The sequence below is a fragment of the Plecotus auritus genome (assembly GCF_963455305.1).
Source record: "Plecotus auritus genome assembly, chromosome: 8".
Classification (NCBI taxonomy): Eukaryota; Metazoa; Chordata; class Mammalia; order Chiroptera; family Vespertilionidae; genus Plecotus; species Plecotus auritus.
This window is the reverse complement of record NC_137782.1, coordinates 61,298,512-61,316,648: the sequence shown is the minus strand read 5'-3', so window position 1 is coordinate 61,316,648 and position 18,137 is coordinate 61,298,512. Positions and strand designations below refer to the sequence as shown.

Genomic DNA, 18,137 nt, shown 5'->3' with positions numbered 1-18,137 from the left:
TTTAATAGTTTATCAGGGAGAGGCCAGAATACACGAGGGAAGACATTTGAGGGGAGGGGATGAAAAAGGTACAGAGGAAGGGACCTACAGAATGTGTTCAGGCAACACAAGAAGGTCTGTAGCTAGAGTAGGGGGACCTTGGGGTGGACAATAAAGGGGTAGGATATAAAGACAGAAGATAAGGCTCAGATGGCAGAAGCTTGTTAAGTGCCATGATAAGGAGCTTGGATTTTAAGACTGGCAGTGAGAAACCAGAAGGTAGGCTCCATACTGAATCAAATTAAACTAAAATAATAGAACTTTATATAATTACTCAGGTTATCTAGTTCAGCCATCTGCCTGTTACAGCTGAGAAAGTAAGGCCTCACCATGGTCTATGTCTTCCCTCTTCTAACTCATCAACAAGTCAAGCCCCAGGGACAGGAAACGAACAGGTTTGCAGGAAGGCACCGGCAAGGGTGAGGAAGGCTAAGGCTCCTCACTTCTCAGAGCGTGAACGAGAGCATTGCCACACTCCTGGCCTTGGGAGGAGGCCTCCCCACAGGGGAAAACTCAGACATCCCAGAGCTGACCCCAAACCCCAAATGTGCCACCTCCCTGGGCATGGTGGTTGTCTGGCTTGTGGTGGCCTCCTGGGAGTGGGCCAAGGACGTTGTGCAGAACACCAGGGAATTCCCGCCAGTGCACTCAAGAGCTGGTGGCAGCCAAGAGGCAACACCACGCCATTAAGGTGTTTGTCAAGAAGCTAAGTTGGGCATTGTGGGCGATCCTGAGAGCCCTTTTTAGATAGGCTGTAACTGGAGGTGGGGGCGGGGGGGACACACAGCCTTTGGAGGCAAACCAGAGCTAGTGTGGAGGGTGTAGCATGACAGAGGGAACCCTCCCTAGGAGGCAGGGACATGCGGCTCCATTTTCAGTTTCTCTACCAACTTGTTCTTTGATTTTAGATAAGTAATTTCTCCCTCTCTCAGATTTATTTTTCTCTTCTGCAAAACAAGCATGTTAAATTAGATGCTCTCTAAGTATGGTTGACCAGTGCATTTTCTAGATACCTGAATGGTTAATCCTTCAAATTTAAAGTATTCAAAAATTAGTTATAACTCAGGTGGGCTCAGTGGCAAAGCTGGGGCCTCAGTTGTATGGGTAGAGGAGGAAACAGGGTTTCCGTGGGACAGGAGTTGGAGGGAAAAGACACAGTGATAGGGCTGATCTCTGAGGAGTCACCAAAGAGACACAGTGACTTGTTCTGGCAGCAATGACCAAAGGGGATCAATCTATCGCTGGAGAGTGCGGGAGTAAGAACACAGACAGTGACATTGTGAGAATGCATCCTGCGTGCCAAGACCTGCTCAATGTTTTACATGCATCTTAGTTTCCTATTGCTGCTGAAACAAATTACCACAACACGGACGTATTATCTTGCAGTTCTGGAGGTCAGAAGCTCAAAATGGGACTTAAATCAAGGTGTTGGCAGGACTGCATTCCTTCTGGAGGCTCTAGAGAGAATTCATACCTTGCCTTTCTCAGCTTCTGGAGGCCACCCACATTCCTGGGTTTGTGGCCCCTTCCAGTAATGGCATCACTCTGACGTCTGTTTATATTATTACATCTTCTCTGACTCTGATCCTCCTGCCTCCTTAAGAACCCTGGTGATTACATTGAGCCCACTTGGGTAACCTAAGATTATCTTCCTCACTGAAGGTCCTTTAACTTAATCACATCGGTAAACTCTCCTTTGCCATGTAAGGTAACATAGTCACAGGTTTGGGAGACTAGGATGTAGACTTCTTTGAAGGACTATTATTTTACCTACTACAGTGCATCATGTCACTGAATCCTCTTAACAAGCCCTTTTTTAAAAAAATTTAATAAATCTTTATTGTTCAGATTATTACAATTGTTCCTCTTTTTTCCCCCATAGCTCCCCTCCACCCAGTTCCCACGCCACCCTCTGCCCTTACCTCCCCACCACTGTCCTCATCCATAGGTGTACGCTTTTTGTCCAGTCTCTTCCCGCACCTCCCACACCCCTTTTGCCCTGAGAATTGTCAGTCCACTCCCTTTCTATGCCCCTGATTCTATTATATTCACCAGTTTATTCTGTTCATCAGATTTTTAATTCACTTGATTTTTAGATTCACTTGTTGATAGACATGTATTTGTTGTTCATAATTTTTATCTTTACCTTTTTCTTCTTCTTCTTCTTCTTCTTCTTAAAGAACACCTTTCAGCATTTCATATAATACTGGTTTGGTGGTGATGAACTCCTTTAGCTTTTTCTTATCTGTGAAGCTCTTTATCTGACCTTCAATTCTGAATGATAGCTTTGCTGGGTAGAGTAATCTTGGTTGTAGGTTCTTGCTATTCATCACTTTGAATATTTCTTGCCACTCCCGTCTGGCCTGCATAGTTTCTGTTGAGAAATCAGCTGACAGTCTTATGGGTGCTCCCTTGTAGGTAATTAACTGTTTTTCTCTTGCGGCTTTTAATATTCTCTCTTTGTCTTTTGCTCTTGGCATTTTAATTATGATGTGTCTTTGTGTGGTCCTCTTTGGATTCCTTTTGTTTGGGGTTCAGTGCGATTCCTGGATTTGTAAGTCTATTTCTTTCACCAGGTGGGGGAAGTTTTTGGTCATTATTTCTTCAAATAGGTTTTCAGTATCTTGCTCTCTCTCTTCTTCTGGCATCCCCATAATTCGGATGTTGGTATGCTTGAGGTTGTCCCAGAGGCTCCTTACACTATCTTCATATTTTTGGATTCTTTTTTTCTTTTTTCTTTTCCAGTTGGGTGTTTTTTGCTTCTTTGTATTTCAACTCTTTGACTTGATTCTTGCAATCCTCTAGTCTGCATTTAGGTCTCTGTATATATTTTTTTTTTATTTCAGTCAGTGTAAGTTTAATTTCTAGTTGGTCCTTTTTCATATCCTCGAGGGTCTCACTAAATTTATTGGCCCTTTCTAGAAAATTCTTGAAAAACCTTATAACCATGGTTTTGAACTCTATATCCAGTCATTTGCTTTCCTGCATTTCTTTCATTTGTGATCTGTTTCTTTGTCTCTGCATTTTTGCTGCTTCACTGAGTTGATAGAGTGGCTTTGTGTGCTAAGTGTCCTATAGGGCCCAGTGGCTCAGCCTCCCTAATTACCTGAGGTGGACACTCTTGGTGCACCCCTTTGTGGGCTGTGTGCACAGTCTTGTTGTAGTTAAGCCTTGATTGTTGTTGGTATCACTGGGAGTAATTGACCTCCAGGCCAATTGGCTGTAAGGATCAGCTGTGTCTACGCTGGGAGAACTTCTGTGCTGGAGACACCCTTATGAGACAAGACTTGCAAAAGCAGAAGGAGAAACCAAGATGGCGCCATAGGTAAACACCTAAACTGCTGCCTTGCACAACAATATCAAAACTACAACTAAACGACAAAACAGACACATCCAGAACCACAGGAAAGCTGGCTGAGTGGAAATTCTACAACTAGAAGAAAAGAGGAAAGCACATTGAGACTCAGAGGAGCTGCAAAAGGCTGAAATACGGAGACTCGCATGCAGAGAGGATGGGCGTCTGAGTGCGTGGCTGGCTTTCTAAAGAGGGAGGGAGAAGGAAGCTCCCAACTGCACTGAACTCCAGTCCTGGGCGAGACGCTGGAAAACCAGACTCATTCAGGGGAAATCTGGACTGTCAGGAAAAGAGAAAGCACACTGATACTCGGGAGCTGTGGAAGGCACAGGTCAGGAGGCGCGCGTGCGCAGAGAGGACTGAATGCTGAATGCATGGGCGGCTGAGTGTGCGGCTGGCTTTCTAAAGCGGGAGGGAGAAGAAAGCTCCCGACTGCACTGAACTCCAGTCCCGGGCAAGATGCTGGGAAACCAGACACATTCGGGGGGAATCTGGACTGTCAGGAAAAGAGAAAGCACACTGAGCCTTGGGAGCTGCGGAAGGCAGAGGTCCAGAGGCACGCGCGCACAGAGAGGACTGACTGCTGAATACATGGGAGGCTTAGTGCGCAGCTGGCTTTCAAAGTGGGAGGGAGATGGAAGCTCCTGACTGCGCTGAACTCCAGTTCTGGGCAAATTTCTGGGAACCCCGACTCATTCGGGGAGAAACTGGACTGTCTGGCAGCGGGCGAAACTCGAGGGCAGCTTTCTCTCAGAGGTGCTTGCAGCGATTACTGAGGGACACTGAGACCCAGGGGCCTCTTAGGGCAGGGCTGACGGGAAACCAAGACTGTCTGCTCCGCCCTGAAACTTCGCCCCATCCAAGCTGAGCACAGAGGCTTTTGCAATTTTGCAAGTCTTGTCTCATAAGGGTGTCTCCAGCACAGAAGTTCTCCCAGCGTAGAGACAGCTGATCCTCACAGCCAGTTGGCCTGGAGGTCAATTCCTCCCAATGATACCAACAACAATCAAGACTTAACTACAACAAGGCTGAGCACACAGCCCACAAAGGGGTGCACCAAGAGTGTCCACCTCAGGTAACTGGGGAGGCTGAGCCACTGGGCCCTAGAGGAAACCTACCACACAAAGCCACTCTACCAACTCAGGGAAGCAGTGAAAATGCAGAGACAAAGAAATAGATCACAAATGAAAGAAATGCAGGAAAGCAAATGACTGGATATAGAGTTCAAAACCATGGTTATAAGGTTTTTCAAGAATTTTCTAGAAAAGGCCAATAAATTTAGTGAGACCCTCGAGGATATGAAAAAGGACCAACTAGAAATTAAACTTACACTGACTGAAATAAAAAAAAAAAATATACAGAGACCTAAATGCAGACTAGAGGATTGCAAGAATCAAGTCAAAGAGTTGAAATACAAAGAAGCAAAAAACACCCAACTGGAAAAGAAAAAAGAAAAAAAGAATCCAAAAATATGAAGATAGTGTAAGGAGCCTCTGGGACAACCTCAAGCATACCAACATCCGAATTATGGGGATGCCAGAAGAAGAGAGAGAGCAAGATACTGAAAACCTATTTGAAGAAATAATGACCAAAAACTTCCCCCACCTGGTGAAAGAAATAGACTTACAAATCCAGGAATCGCACTGAACCCCAAACAAAAGGAATCCAAAGAGGACCACACAAAGACACATCATAATTAAAATGCCAAGAGCAAAAGACAAAGAGAGAATATTAAAAGCCGCAAGAGAAAAACAGTTAATTACCTACAAGGGAGCACCCATAAGACTGTCAGCTGATTTCTCAACAGAAACTATGCAGGCCAGACGGGAGTGGCAAGAAATATTCAAAGTGATGAATAGCAAGAACCTACAACCAAGATTACTCTACCCAGCAAAGCTATCATTCAGAATTGAAGGTCAGATAAAGAGCTTCACAGATAAGAAAAAGCTAAAGGAGTTCATCACCACCAAACCAGTATTATATGAAATGCTGAAAGGTGTTCTTTAAGAAGAAGAAGAAGAAGAAGAAGAAGAAAAAGGTAAAGATAAAAATTATGAACAACAAATACATGTCTATCAACAAGTGAATCTAAAAATCAAGTGAATTAAAAATCTGATGAACAGAATAAACTGGTGAATATAATAGAATCAGGGGCATAGAAAGGGAGTGGACTGACAATTCTCAGGGCAAAAGGGGTGTGGGAGGTGCGGGAAGAGACTGGACAAAAAGCGTACACCTATGGATGAGGACAGTGGTGGGGAGGTAAGGGCAGAGGGTGGCGTGGGAACGGTGGAGGGGAGCTATGGGGGAAAAAAGAGGAACAATTGTAATAATCTGAACAATAAAGATTTATTAAATTAAAAAAAAAAAAGACTTGCAAAAGCCTCTGTGCTCAGCTTGGATGGGGCAGAGTCTCAGGGCAGAGCAGACAGCATTTGTTTCCTGTCAGCCCTGCCCTAATAGGCCCCTGTGTCTCAGTGTCCTGTGGTAATTGCTGCAAGCACCTCTGAGAGAAAGCTGCCCATGAGTTTCGCCTGTTGCCGGACAGTCCAGTTTCTCCCCGAATGAGTCTGGGTCCTCAGAGTCTCACCCGGAACTGGAGTTCAGCGCAGTCGGGAGCTTTTGTCTCCCTCCTGCTTGAGAAAGCCAGCCACGCACTCAGTTGCCAGCCCTCTCCGTGCATGCATCTCAATACCCCTGCCTCCTGCATCTCCTCTGAGTCTCAGTGTGCTTTTCTCTTTCTTTCTAGTTGTAGAATTTCCACTCAGCCAGCCTTCCTGTGGTTCTGGATGATGTCCATTTTGTCTTTTAGTTGTAGTTTTGAAATTGTTGTGCAAGGCAGCAGTTTAGGTGTTTACCTATGCTGCTATCTTGGTTTGATATCAACAAGCCCGTTTTTAAAAAATATTTTTTTATTGATTTCAGAGAGGAAGGGAGAGGGAGAGAGAGAGAGAGAAACATCAATGATGAGAGAGAATCATTGATCAGTTCCTGCATGCCCCACACTGGGAATTGAGCCTGCAGCCTGGGCACGTGCCCTGCCCGGAATCGAACCATGACTTCCTGGTTCATAGGTTGATGCTCAACCACGGAGCCACACCAGCCAGGCCTAACAAGCCTTCTTTTATCATCCTCTATTTAACAGACAAAAAGAAGTTGGGTAATTTGCACCAGGATACTCAGCTGAAAAGAGCAAAGTTAGGCAATAGAAGTTAGGGACTACTGCCGAAACCAGTTTGGCTCAGTGGATAGAGCGTCGGCCTGCGGACTGAAGGGTCCCGGGTTCGATTCCGGTCAAGGGCATGTACCTTGGTTGCGGGCACATCCCCAGTGGGAGGTGTGCAGGAGGCAGCTGATCGATGTTTCTCTCTCATCGATGTTTCTAGCTTTCTATCCCTCTCCTTTCCTCTCTGTAAAATACCAATAAAATGTATTTTTTTAAAAAAATTAAAAAAAAAAAAGAAGTTAGGGACTAGGCAGGGGTGGGCAAACTTTTTGACTCGAGGGCCACAATGGGTCCTTAAACTGGACCGGAGGGCCGGAACAAAAGCATGGATGGAGTGTTTGTGTGAACTAATATAAATTCAAAGTAAAGGAGCGGAGGGGAGAGCAAGAGAACCGGATAGAACAGCCGGATCCGGCCCGCGGGCCGTAGTTTGCCCACGGCTGGACTAGAATCTCACTCTCTGGAAGAGACTGAGAACCAGGCAAGGAATCTGAGACTCTGAGAAACAGATTAGGATCATAGCAATCTCAGCTTAAGACCTGAGTACCAGACCGGGGAACTGAGGCAAACACCCAATTGTAAGGACTGAGCTAATGTGGCAATGGATGGGGAAGGATGATCTTGGGCCACTCTTAATGCTACTATGCAATGACACAATGGAATCTCAAGGTTGGGGTTCTGATGGGCTGTTTGCTGAAGTTAGGACTGGCCCAGGAGATAGGCAGGCAAAGGACCCAAAGGTGAGAGCAGAACTGAGGCTCAGAGGGTAGGTGCTGGCTTTTCTAAGTGGGTAACATTCTTTCTGCCTTAGTAAATTAGAGGTGACACATTTCTTCATGGCACCAGGTCATCACTCCCAAAGGTCCTTACTGTAGTGGTTCTCAAACTTTAGTAGGCAGCAGAAACACCTGAGGTACAGATCCCCAGTTCCCAACCTCAGAGTCTCTGATTTAGTACCGTAGATCGAGGCTCAGGTTTAGGAATATGCAATTTGAACAAGCTCCCCAGATGATGCAATACTGACAACCCATGACACACAGGACTACACACCGAGGAACTACATTCTTAGTGTTTGGGGCTACAGTACAGTGAGGTGATTAGAGTTGTTTGTCACCTACCAGGAAAATGATAGTCATTAGTCATTATTATTATTGCTATCTTTTGCTGAGTTCTTAATACCACACATTATGTTACTTAATTTCACAACCACTCCATGAGCCACTTGCTAATGACATGATGCGGATGAGGGAAGTAAGCAGTAGAGAGGCTGGATGATTTGCCTAAGGTCATGTAACAAGTAAATGAAAGAATTAGGATTTGAACCCAGCACAGTTTGTCTCCACAGTGTACACTCTGAACCCTGACCCTGAACATGCACTCAGCTGTCTCGCTCTTCACTGCTCTCTACATCCTACATCAAGCCTGCTCATGGCCACCTGCCCAAATAAGAAAACCAGCTCTCACTCTGAACCTCATCCCAAGAGGCTATTGACTGAATGCCTATGCTTCCCCTAAAACAGAAGTTAGGGTTGAAAGGACCCTTAGAGGATATTCAAGGCAGCCTTATATAAGAATCCTTTTATAGTAGTGGTTCTCAATTGGGGGCAATTTTGTTTACCTCAGGGAAACTTTCAGCAATGTCTGAGACATCTGGCATCTAGTGGTAGAGGCCAAGGATGCTGCTAAACACCCTAAAGTGCACAGGACAGCCCCCCACTGTAACAGAATTATCTGGCCCTAAGTATCAATAGTGCTGAGACTGAGAAACCCTGCTCTATAACTGGTTCTGACCCTGAACACATCAACTCATCTTCATTCAATAAATATGTATCTATGACAGGCCCTGGGCTAGGTGTGGGGATACAATGATGAAGAAGACAGACTGGCCCTGCCATCAGGCACTGTATAGTCAAGAAGAAGAAACGCGTGAATCAACACATGATTACAGCATTGTGTGATAAGGAAGGAGTGCCTGGTTTCAGATATATCTGGGTTTGAATCCTGCCACTTACTAGCTTTGTGTTCTGGGTGATTACTTAACCTCTCTGAACCTCAGTTTCCTCATCTGCAATTCAGGGATCATAATTCCTACCTCGTGGGGTCATCACATTCTAGAGTGCCTAGCGCAATGCCAGGTATATAGTAGGTGTTCTAAAAATCGTAGCTACCTTATTATAATTGTCCTTATAATTAGAACATCTCTGTTGAAAAGTTGTTTCTTATATGAGTCAAGATCTATATCCTGTTGTCTCCATGCCAGTCTTGGTTTTGCACTGTGCCAACCAGAATATAAATCTCCTTCATCCATAGCCATTTGACCTTTGAAGACTGTCATGTCCCCTGCAGCTCTCTTCTTCAGCCTACAAAGCCTCACTTTTCCTCACAGAACATGGTTCCTGGTTCCCTGGCCTTCCTGGCCACTCTCCCTTAGTCATGCTCTAGTTTGCCACTGTCCCTCTACACATGCAGCCTCTAGAACCGGACTTGGACCTCCTGTGCTTGTTGAGACCAATTCCTTGTTCCTGTCACTCTAGATCAGGGGTGGGCAAACCTTTTGACTCGAGGGCCACAGTGGGTTCTTAAACTGGACCGGAGGGCCGGAACAAAAGCATGGATGGAGTGTTTGTGTGAACTAATATAAATTCAAAGTAAAGGAGTGGAGGGGAGAGCAAGAGAACCGGATAGAAGAGCCGGATCCGCCCGCGGGCCGTAGTTTGCCCAAGGCTGCTCTAGATCATCACCCTAGATTATGGCCTTGGTTGCCCAAACACTTTGATCAAATTCCTTTATTCTTTCTCCCTCATTCTAGTCCATGCTTTCAAATTTGACACCTTCCTGCCTAGTCCTTTTTAATAAATGTCACCTCTGGCCTTTTTGATAACACCTTCCCCACCACATTTCTGATCACACACCTGATCCTGACCAATCTCCCATTCCTTCTCCAGGTCTTACAGTGGTTTGAGCTCCCATCCAACCAGGTGTGATGCTCCAGCATACCTCCAGGAGTTCACACGATTTTAACTGATACATCTTTCTCTCCCTCCCCACACCCCCCTACTTCCCCACCCATGATCATGTCTGTTTTCCAAGAGCAAACAGCACCACCACCAGTTGGTCTGCTTCTTGCTGCCTCCATTGCCCCTTCTAATCTTACCACCACCTCTGCTGTCTGCCACTCTCTTCCCTCTTTGGGCCACATTTTTTCTCCTTGTTATTCTCTGCTCTCTCCTTTGTCTACCACTAATTCTGAATGTCTCCGCTTTGGCTTCTCAAGAACAAAATCCCACCTTGTGGCCAGCAGACCAATCATACTCTACTGTCTGTGATCGCTACTAGTACATCTTTGGTTCAGCCCAGCTATTTTGGTCCCTGCTCTGTGCTCTGAGACTTTTCTCACTTTCCTCCGGGTTTACACCTCTTTCAGCACTTAAAGGGTGACAGACATCTTAGAGTTGGTTAACTGAGCTGTAAAGGTCAGACTTACGATGTGGCTGGTGATGTTGATTAATGGATCCAGGTGCAAAAAATGAAAGGTGGGTCATTTTGTTTAAAACTGAATGGGGATTTTTCCTTTAGTGAATTTTTTTTTCCAGATGGGACAATGGAGCCTATTGCATCTTTAAACAAAGAAGTCAAACTACAATAGATTGAATTTAAGCAAATGTTTTTTTCAACCTCTAATAGATACCAAGAATTATGCTTGGTGCTTTCATGTACATTACTCATTAAACCTTGCCAAGATGAAATTCCTTTTTTGGTACCCAGACTTTGCCTCCTAGACGAACTATTCATCTATTCATTCATTATTTACTGTGCTAAGTACCATAGCAAATACAAAAATAATTATGAGCCTCTGCTCCTCAGGAACTCAATCTAGTGAGGAAAACATGTCAACCATCAGGTGTGACACACTGTGGTAGTTGTGCTTAGAATGGTAGAAAAGTAAGGCGCTTCGGGAGCAAACAGGGCACTCACTAGCTCTGCCCAGGAGAGTTAAGGAAGGTTTACCAAAGGAGATGACATTTCAGCTAGACCTGAAGGATGAGTTTGCTCACACACATAAAGAGAATGGGCTTTGTAAGAGCAGCCTGGAAGTGTGAAAGGGCAGGAAATGTTTTGGAATTGCTATGACTAGAGTTTAGAAGACTTGCTCCAACATCAGAGGCTTCTGCCCAGAGCAGTCAGAGAACTGCCTGGGTCGCAGAACAAGTGAGTGGCAGAGACAGAGTTTAGCAGCAGCAGTTGGGATTGTCTGGTGGCTAATCCATAGTCCTTGGCCTCCTACCCTCTAACACACACATGTGCATATGCTCATGGGCATGCACCAGGTCCAAGCTCAGTGCCCTGTTCCCTGGTGTAGAGCTGTCATTTGACCAGCCCCTCCTGCTCCCACTTCCCTTCATAGGCGCCTGCCCCTGAGTTCTGAGGATTGTCTCCAGTGAACATGGAAGGGAAGCAGAACCCAGAGAAGGCTGATCCATTCCCATGTTTGGTCCCGACCCAGACATTTACCTAGGACTTGAGTGCTTAGATCTTAACTCCTGTAGCTTCTGAGATAGACTCTGAGACCTTCATAATGGATCCGATTGGCTTTGAGATGCTTCTTGCTGGAGTGTCCCAGAAAAGGATCTGGGTAAGTCAGCCTGCCCTTTACTGAGGAGGAGATACTTTTAATTTCCCGAAGCCCTAGAAGGCTGGAGTGGATTTATGCTAAAAGTTCCCTGTTCCCTACCTCCTACCATAAGCAGTAATGAGAGCAGGAGGGGAGAAGATTCTTAAATTCCATGCTAGTATAGAGGTAGGTAATCAAAAAACAATCAGTTGGCTGACTGGTTTGTCAACAGTATCTGTCCAAGGAGCCCCAGCCATTTCCCAAATGCCATAATTCATTTTAGCTGGGTTTTTAGAGAGGAATTGGGTTTATTTTCAATTTGTACCATACCTCTTTGTGGAAGGGCTCTCAGCAGTTTACAGATTGAAACAATGTTCCTAAGTAAGACTTTTAAGGATGAAACATACCGTAGTGGTCAGAAAGATGAAAAAAATAATAGCTACTTCCAAGCATCACCGTGTTCAACACTTATGCTACAAATTTGGCTGAAAGATTCCTGGCAGAAAGGCCAAAAAGGAAAACCACTGGTTACCCAGTATTCATTTTCTGAAACCAAAAAAACATACAGAATCTCCTGTAGGGAAATAATTTTCCTTAAGCTAAAGTTTGATAGAAGTGATTGTGTTTGGTCCCAAGAAGTTGAGAAACAGGGTAAAGAGCACACAATTCAAGTCAGCTGATGTTTCCCATGGGCAGTGCTCCCAGGACTGTTGAGAGGTTATGCCCTTAGGTCCCCTGATAGCAAGTAGGCTTGGCCATAACAATGTACTGCCTTCAACGGACCCAGCAGGACTAGCTCTTGGTGCAGGGAGAATGTGGGAAGGCGAGATGACTAGATTTCAACATGCATGTTATCCAAAGAATGAGGTAACACACACCTTTTGAGTGATTATGTCAGGTGCATTTGTTCATTTCATCTTAATAACCATCTGGGGAGGAGGAATTATTGTTTACATTTTACAAATAAGGAAATGGAAGCTCAATTTTTTTGGCTGATCATAGGCCACCATCAAGTCACAAGTGATTCTCTGTAATTTGTCCATTTGGTAAATAGATTATTATACAGGGTGGGGCAAACACAGATTTACAGTTGTGAGTACTCGAAACACAAGGTTTATTCTTATATTATTTTCCATACAAACAACTGTAAACCTACTTTTGCCACACCCTGTATATCACCTCTCCACTTTCTTCCTTTCCAACCAACCCTCTCTACTCATCACCACACAGCCCTCCCCCAAGTTGTAGCCATTTTAAAGACTGTTCAGAATGTGCCATGCTCCCTCACAGCTCCAGACATTTGCACATGCTATATCCACCAAAACAGCTCTGATCCCATCTCCACTCAGAGGCCTCCCCAAAACTCTCCTTTCTCTCTGTCCCTGCCCCCCATGTGGCTAAGACACCCTTCTTTTGTTCTCCCATAGAACCCTGTACACATTGGATTTTTTTAAAGTATATTTTTTATTGTTTTCAGAGATGAAGGGAGAGAGAGAGGGATAGGACATTAATGATGAGAATCATTGATCAGCTGCCTCCTGCATGCCCCATACTGGGGATGGAGCCCGCAACCTGGGCATGTGCCCTGACCAGGAATCAAACCATGACGTCCTGGTTCATAGGTCAACGTTCAAACACTGAGCCATGCTGGCCGGGCTGTTTTTGTGTTTTTTAAAAATATATATCTTTATTACTTTCAGAGAGGAAGAGGGAGGGAGAGAGAAACATCAATGATGAAAGAGAATCATTGATTGGCTGCCTTCTGCACCCGCCCCCTATTGGGGATCAAGTCAGCAACCCAGGCATATGCCCAGACCAGAATTGAATGTGATCTCCTGGTTTATAGGTTGACACTCAGCCACTGAGCCATGCTGTTTTTAATCAATCCAATGGATTTTATCACAAGACAGTAGATACGTTAGTCACCTTTGGTAAAGTAAATAATTATTTATAGTTTCTGGTTTGCCCCCTTCCAAAAATGGTTTGATTTGACTTGTAATAACAGGCATATCCACAATAAGACTGTTCATATAGAAACAAGAAACAAAAACTATAGATAGAAAGGGAATAATATGGTTGCCTACATTCTTTTTCTTCCATGAGCTCACCTGGTGTTCAGGACAATCCTCTGTGGATGGGCACGGGTTCTGTCTGGCTTAGAGACAAGCACGCAGGAGGCTCCTGTAAATGCTTATAGATTCAGGAAAGACATGGATGTTTTTCTCATTCTCCAATTGATGCCACAAGTGTTTCCTGGTGCTCTGGTTTCTTCAGGCTTCCATCCCCTCATGCTCATTAGTGGGAATAATTGTCTTTACTTCGCTGCCTTTCAGATTCATTGCTTTGTTTGAGCTTCATCATCCAAGCTACTTCAGATTCTCTTGCCCATTTTTCTCCTTTTTATTTTTAATGACTCCATACATAAAACTTAGAAAAAAGAAAAGAGCAAAAAAAGAAGTCCCCCAAGATACTATAACAAAGGATTATTTATTCTCTTTTATATAAAATTTTTGACATTATTTCAGATTTTCAGAAAAGTTTTCAAGAATAGGACAAAGAATTCCTGAATACCTTTCACCTGATTCCCCAACTATTAACATTTTACTACATCTGTTTCCTCTATTTTTTTTCCTGAGCTCGTTTAAGAAAGAGTTGCAGATATGATACACCCTTATGTAAACCTAAATACTTCAGTGTGTATTTATTAAAAATAAGAAATTCTCTTATATAATCATACTATTATTGTGCCCTTATAGGCTTTTCTATGCATATGTTTATGTATTGATATTTAAATTAAATATCAATATAGTTTTGTTTATATTTGTTTTTAATGGCTTGCTTTTCAGGAGGGGTTAGCAGTAAAGAATATATATAATCTCATGCCAGTAAATATTCTACAGCATAATTCTTCATCAAACTCTGGCTTTAGACAAATAGGTTTCTGGAAGGCCAGTCTCTTTCAGAAAATGAACTGTTCTTGTGCCCTCGCATGTCTAGTCGTATGTCACATCTGTCAGTGGAAACCACTCAATAGATGAGCAAAGAGTCAGGATAGTAGAAAGCCTTGAATGCAAATTTAATCTTTATTCTGTAGCCAGTAGAGATCCAGTGAAAGGTTTATAGCAGGAGAGTAAGCCAACAAGAGCTGTGTTTTCGGGAGATAAATTTGCATGTCTTCAGGAGAGAGTCAAGGAGGAAGAAATCAGAACATGAGTCCTCAAGTCCCCTGGGTAAAATGATCCATTTCAAGGGCAGATCTCTGCCCAGGTAGAACAGAGGCTTCTCCAGCATAATGCATCCTTTCCTTTCACATGTCTTTCAGAACTGGTTAAAGTCCTATGGCTATCTGCTTCCCTATGATTCACGGGCATCTGCGTTGCACTCAGGGAAGGCCTTACAGTCAGCTGTCTCCACTATGCAGCAGTTTTACGGGATCCCAGTCACCGGTGTGTTGGATCAGACAACAATCGAGTAAGATTTGCATAGGACATTGTGCCTTTGAAATTTCTGGACTTACATTTAGGTTCACATTTGTCATGGCCTCATGTATACACCATGCCCATCCTACCTTCCTTACCTTTACTCTTCAGTGTCATCCTGGAAGGCAACACCCCAGGTGCCCTTTCCTATGTGAGCTGGGGATGTGCTCTGCCACAAACGTGCTGTGTGACCTTCGACAAGTCACTTAACCCTTTGGGGCCTAGGCTTCCTTATCAGCACAGCAAGGGGTTTAGCTATAGATTATTTTAGATTTCCTCTGACTCTGGAACTGGTGGTTCTATGAGTCATCCCTCTAGCATTCCCTGAGATAGACACTTGATGCAGAGAACACTTGAAAAAAAGTTGACAACACTTTTTCCATTTATCAAGTGTTTGCTGAGTGCTTGTGCTTGATCCTATGATCCCTGCCTCCCAGAGGCTTACCATTTAGTGACTAATAGTCATCTGGCTACATCAGTCTAGGACTCAGAGGAAACACTGAGTTTCAGGGAGACACTGAAGAGGTAACAACAAACCAGCCACGAGGATGGTCGAGATGGCTCAGGGAGAGTATAAAGAGGAGGAAGAGAAGAGTGCCAGGGATGGAGCCCCTCAAAACAAGCTGAGAAGGAGCAGACAGAGAGGTTTAAGGAGCCTGGGGTTGTGATGTTATGGCAGTGAAGGTGGGAATGGCAAATGAGCTCAGCTGCTGCAGGCTGGTAAAATAGGAACCTGAAATGTGTCTGCTGAGTTTGGAAACAAAGAGGCCATTGTAAGCTCTGAGGAGTGGTGGAGACAAAATTAGATTGCAGTGGGGAGGGGAGGTGAGGAGTAGAGATGGCAAATGTAAGAAAACTTTCAAGAAGCTTAATAGTGAAAGGGAGGAATAGATGGTAGCTAGAGAGGAATGAATTTTGTTTAAGTTTGAAGAGAGTTGGGCATGCTTCAGTTTGTTTAAGAAATAGCCATGGAAGTTATTGAAGCTGTTTAAGAAAAGCCATTAACACCATGAAGTCATAAGAAAGGAGGTGGGGGGTTGGACCCTGATCTCAGGTGGAGGAGAGAGCGGGGTTGGATGAGGATGTGGGGAAGGTATTTGGTGAAAGAACAGAAAATCCACCCAATTGAGGAGCCAGGATCTATCCACCCCTTGGATGAGTCACTCCGTGAGAGAATCATCTCTCTGGGCTTCAGCTTGTTCATTTGCAAATGGCGGGGGGGGGGGGGGGGGGGTGTTGAATTATGACTCTCAAATTCTAGATTCCATTGTTCTGAGTGTCTAAGCTTTTAAAATTTGGTGAGTGTGGGGTTTTATGATCCTAACATTCTGTCCAAATGTTTTCTATTCCTTGGATTCTCTGATTGTGAGACTGTGGAATTCTGAGATAATACATTAGACTGCTCCTGTGATGCTGGGAGTACAATGGACTCCTTAGCCCTGTGGCCCCATGAGTGAGCTGGTTAGAGAGGACCCGGCCACCTTTCAAAGCAGAGGTTATTTTGAGGGCTTTGTGCAGGGCTCATGGCAGTGCATCCTGGGGCAGAAGCACTGGTGTCTCTGCTGAGGTACCACCTGGCCTTGGGTTTTACTCTGTTCCAGAAAGCCCCAGGCCTGTTGGACAGAGTTCAGAGTGTGGCAGGTGGACACAAGAGGAGGAGGCAGAGGGAATGATCTAAGGGAGGAGGATGGCATTTCCCACTTGCGGTTCTGCCCCACCCCCTGTTTGCAGGAAGGTGGGGAATGCTGATTTGGAGGCATGGAAAGGAAGAAGGCAGTTCTACTTAAAAAAAGAATGGGGAGGGTGGCCCTAGCCAGTTTGGCTCAGTAGATAGAGCGTCGGCCTGCGGACTCAAGGGTCCCAGGTTTGATTCCGGTCAAGGGCATGTACCTTGGTTGTGGGCACATCCCCAGTAGGGGGTGTGCAGGAGGCAGCTGATTGATGTTTCTCTCTCATCGATGTTTCTAACTCTCTATCCCTCCCCCTTCCTCTCTGTAAAAAAAATCAATAAAAAATGTATTTAAAAAAGAATGGGGAGGGTGTTGGGGTAAAATTTAGAGACCTTAGTTTTGGCTCCAGCTCTGTGGCCTTGGGCAGTCCACTGCCTTCTCTGGGCCTTTTTCCCCCCTGGGGAACCTTCCAGGCCTTGCCAGTGCAGAGATGGCTCCTGGTTCTTTTCCCAGGGACTGTCAGTGAAAGGAAGCTAGATTAGCAATTCAAAGTATTATTTTTGAGTGCCTACCTTGGAAAATGTCACACATTAGTCATTCACTCATTCATTCATTCACTCATTCATTCATTCATTCAACAAACAGTTCCTTTAGCCCCACCTTGTGCTAAGCATGAAAATTAATAGTTCACTTATTCATTCAACTAAGTTCCAGCCCCGCCTCACCGTTTTGTTATATTTTGCAAGTTACTCAATTTATCTGTGTCTCTTTTCCCTCACCTATAATGCAGAAAATAAATAATTTCTGGTTACCTCACAAAGTTGTATTGAGAATCAGAAAAAAAAAATTTTAATGTAAACACTGTGAAAATTATCAATTTTTATTCCAATGCATGGTATTGTTATTATTGTGTTTTTCATTATTGATTTCTGAGTATAGGACACTGTAGATGATGTAGACACTGTATTGTATTTGGTTATAATATTCTGCCTCTTTTCTATATTGCCAGTGGCAACTGCTTTCAACAACTGCAAATGAGGTCAGACTGTTTTCCCTTCTGGCAATCCCAAGCTATAGTTTAGTGAGATAGTCATTAGGCCAGCAGGGACTTGGATGGCCTGGGCCCCAATCAGCCATGAGCTTTTAAATCTTCTACCCTGGCCCCTTTTTCATATCCCCAATGATGTCCAAGGCTTACTGTTCCCTGATATAACTTTACCTGGTAATAAACAGTTATCAGGATTTATTTTAGTTCCAGGCACTGGGTTAACTTCTGGGGAAACAGTGATGAATATGATACAGTTCCTGTCCTCAAAGATTTTCCCATTTACTAGAGGCAACAGACTAATAAATTTAAAAGTTACATTCCATGTCCTACAGTTGTTTAGCCACTTTTTGAACAACAGGGCATTTGCTGTCTTCCCAAGCTACGCCACTGTACTGTTGAACAGTTCTCACTCATTCGACAAACCACTATTTACCACCTTCTGTGTCAGGCACTGTGCCGGCACTGGGAGTACAGGCACGGTTCCTGTCCTCATGTGGCTTAGAATCTGGTGGGAGAGAAAAAGAATAAACAAAAATGCAAATATATAATTTCCATGAATGGTAAATGCTATGAAGAAAAGTTAAGCAGGATAAAACTTAGAGAAGGTGGGCAGGGAAGTCCTCTCTGAAGGGGTGACATTGGAGCAGACACCTTAATGAAGGGAACAAACCATGTGAAGAAGAGTGTTGCAAGCAGAGGGAACAGCCA

At 44.3% G+C, this 18,137-nt stretch overlaps 1 protein-coding gene across 1 annotated transcript in view; it reads left to right on the top strand.

Moving 5' to 3' along the window:
• The window catches only part of MMP24 (matrix metallopeptidase 24), a gene marked incomplete at its 5' end in the record, with an annotated part of 47,659 nt that overhangs the window by 8,656 nt on the left and 20,866 nt on the right, over window positions 1–18,137 (top strand). Inside the window, one exon of the mRNA XM_080683660.1 lies at window positions 14,555–14,703. Coding sequence (XP_080539786.1) covers window positions 14,555–14,703 — 149 coding nt within the window. The remainder of the gene's footprint in view (window positions 1–14,554; window positions 14,704–18,137) is intronic.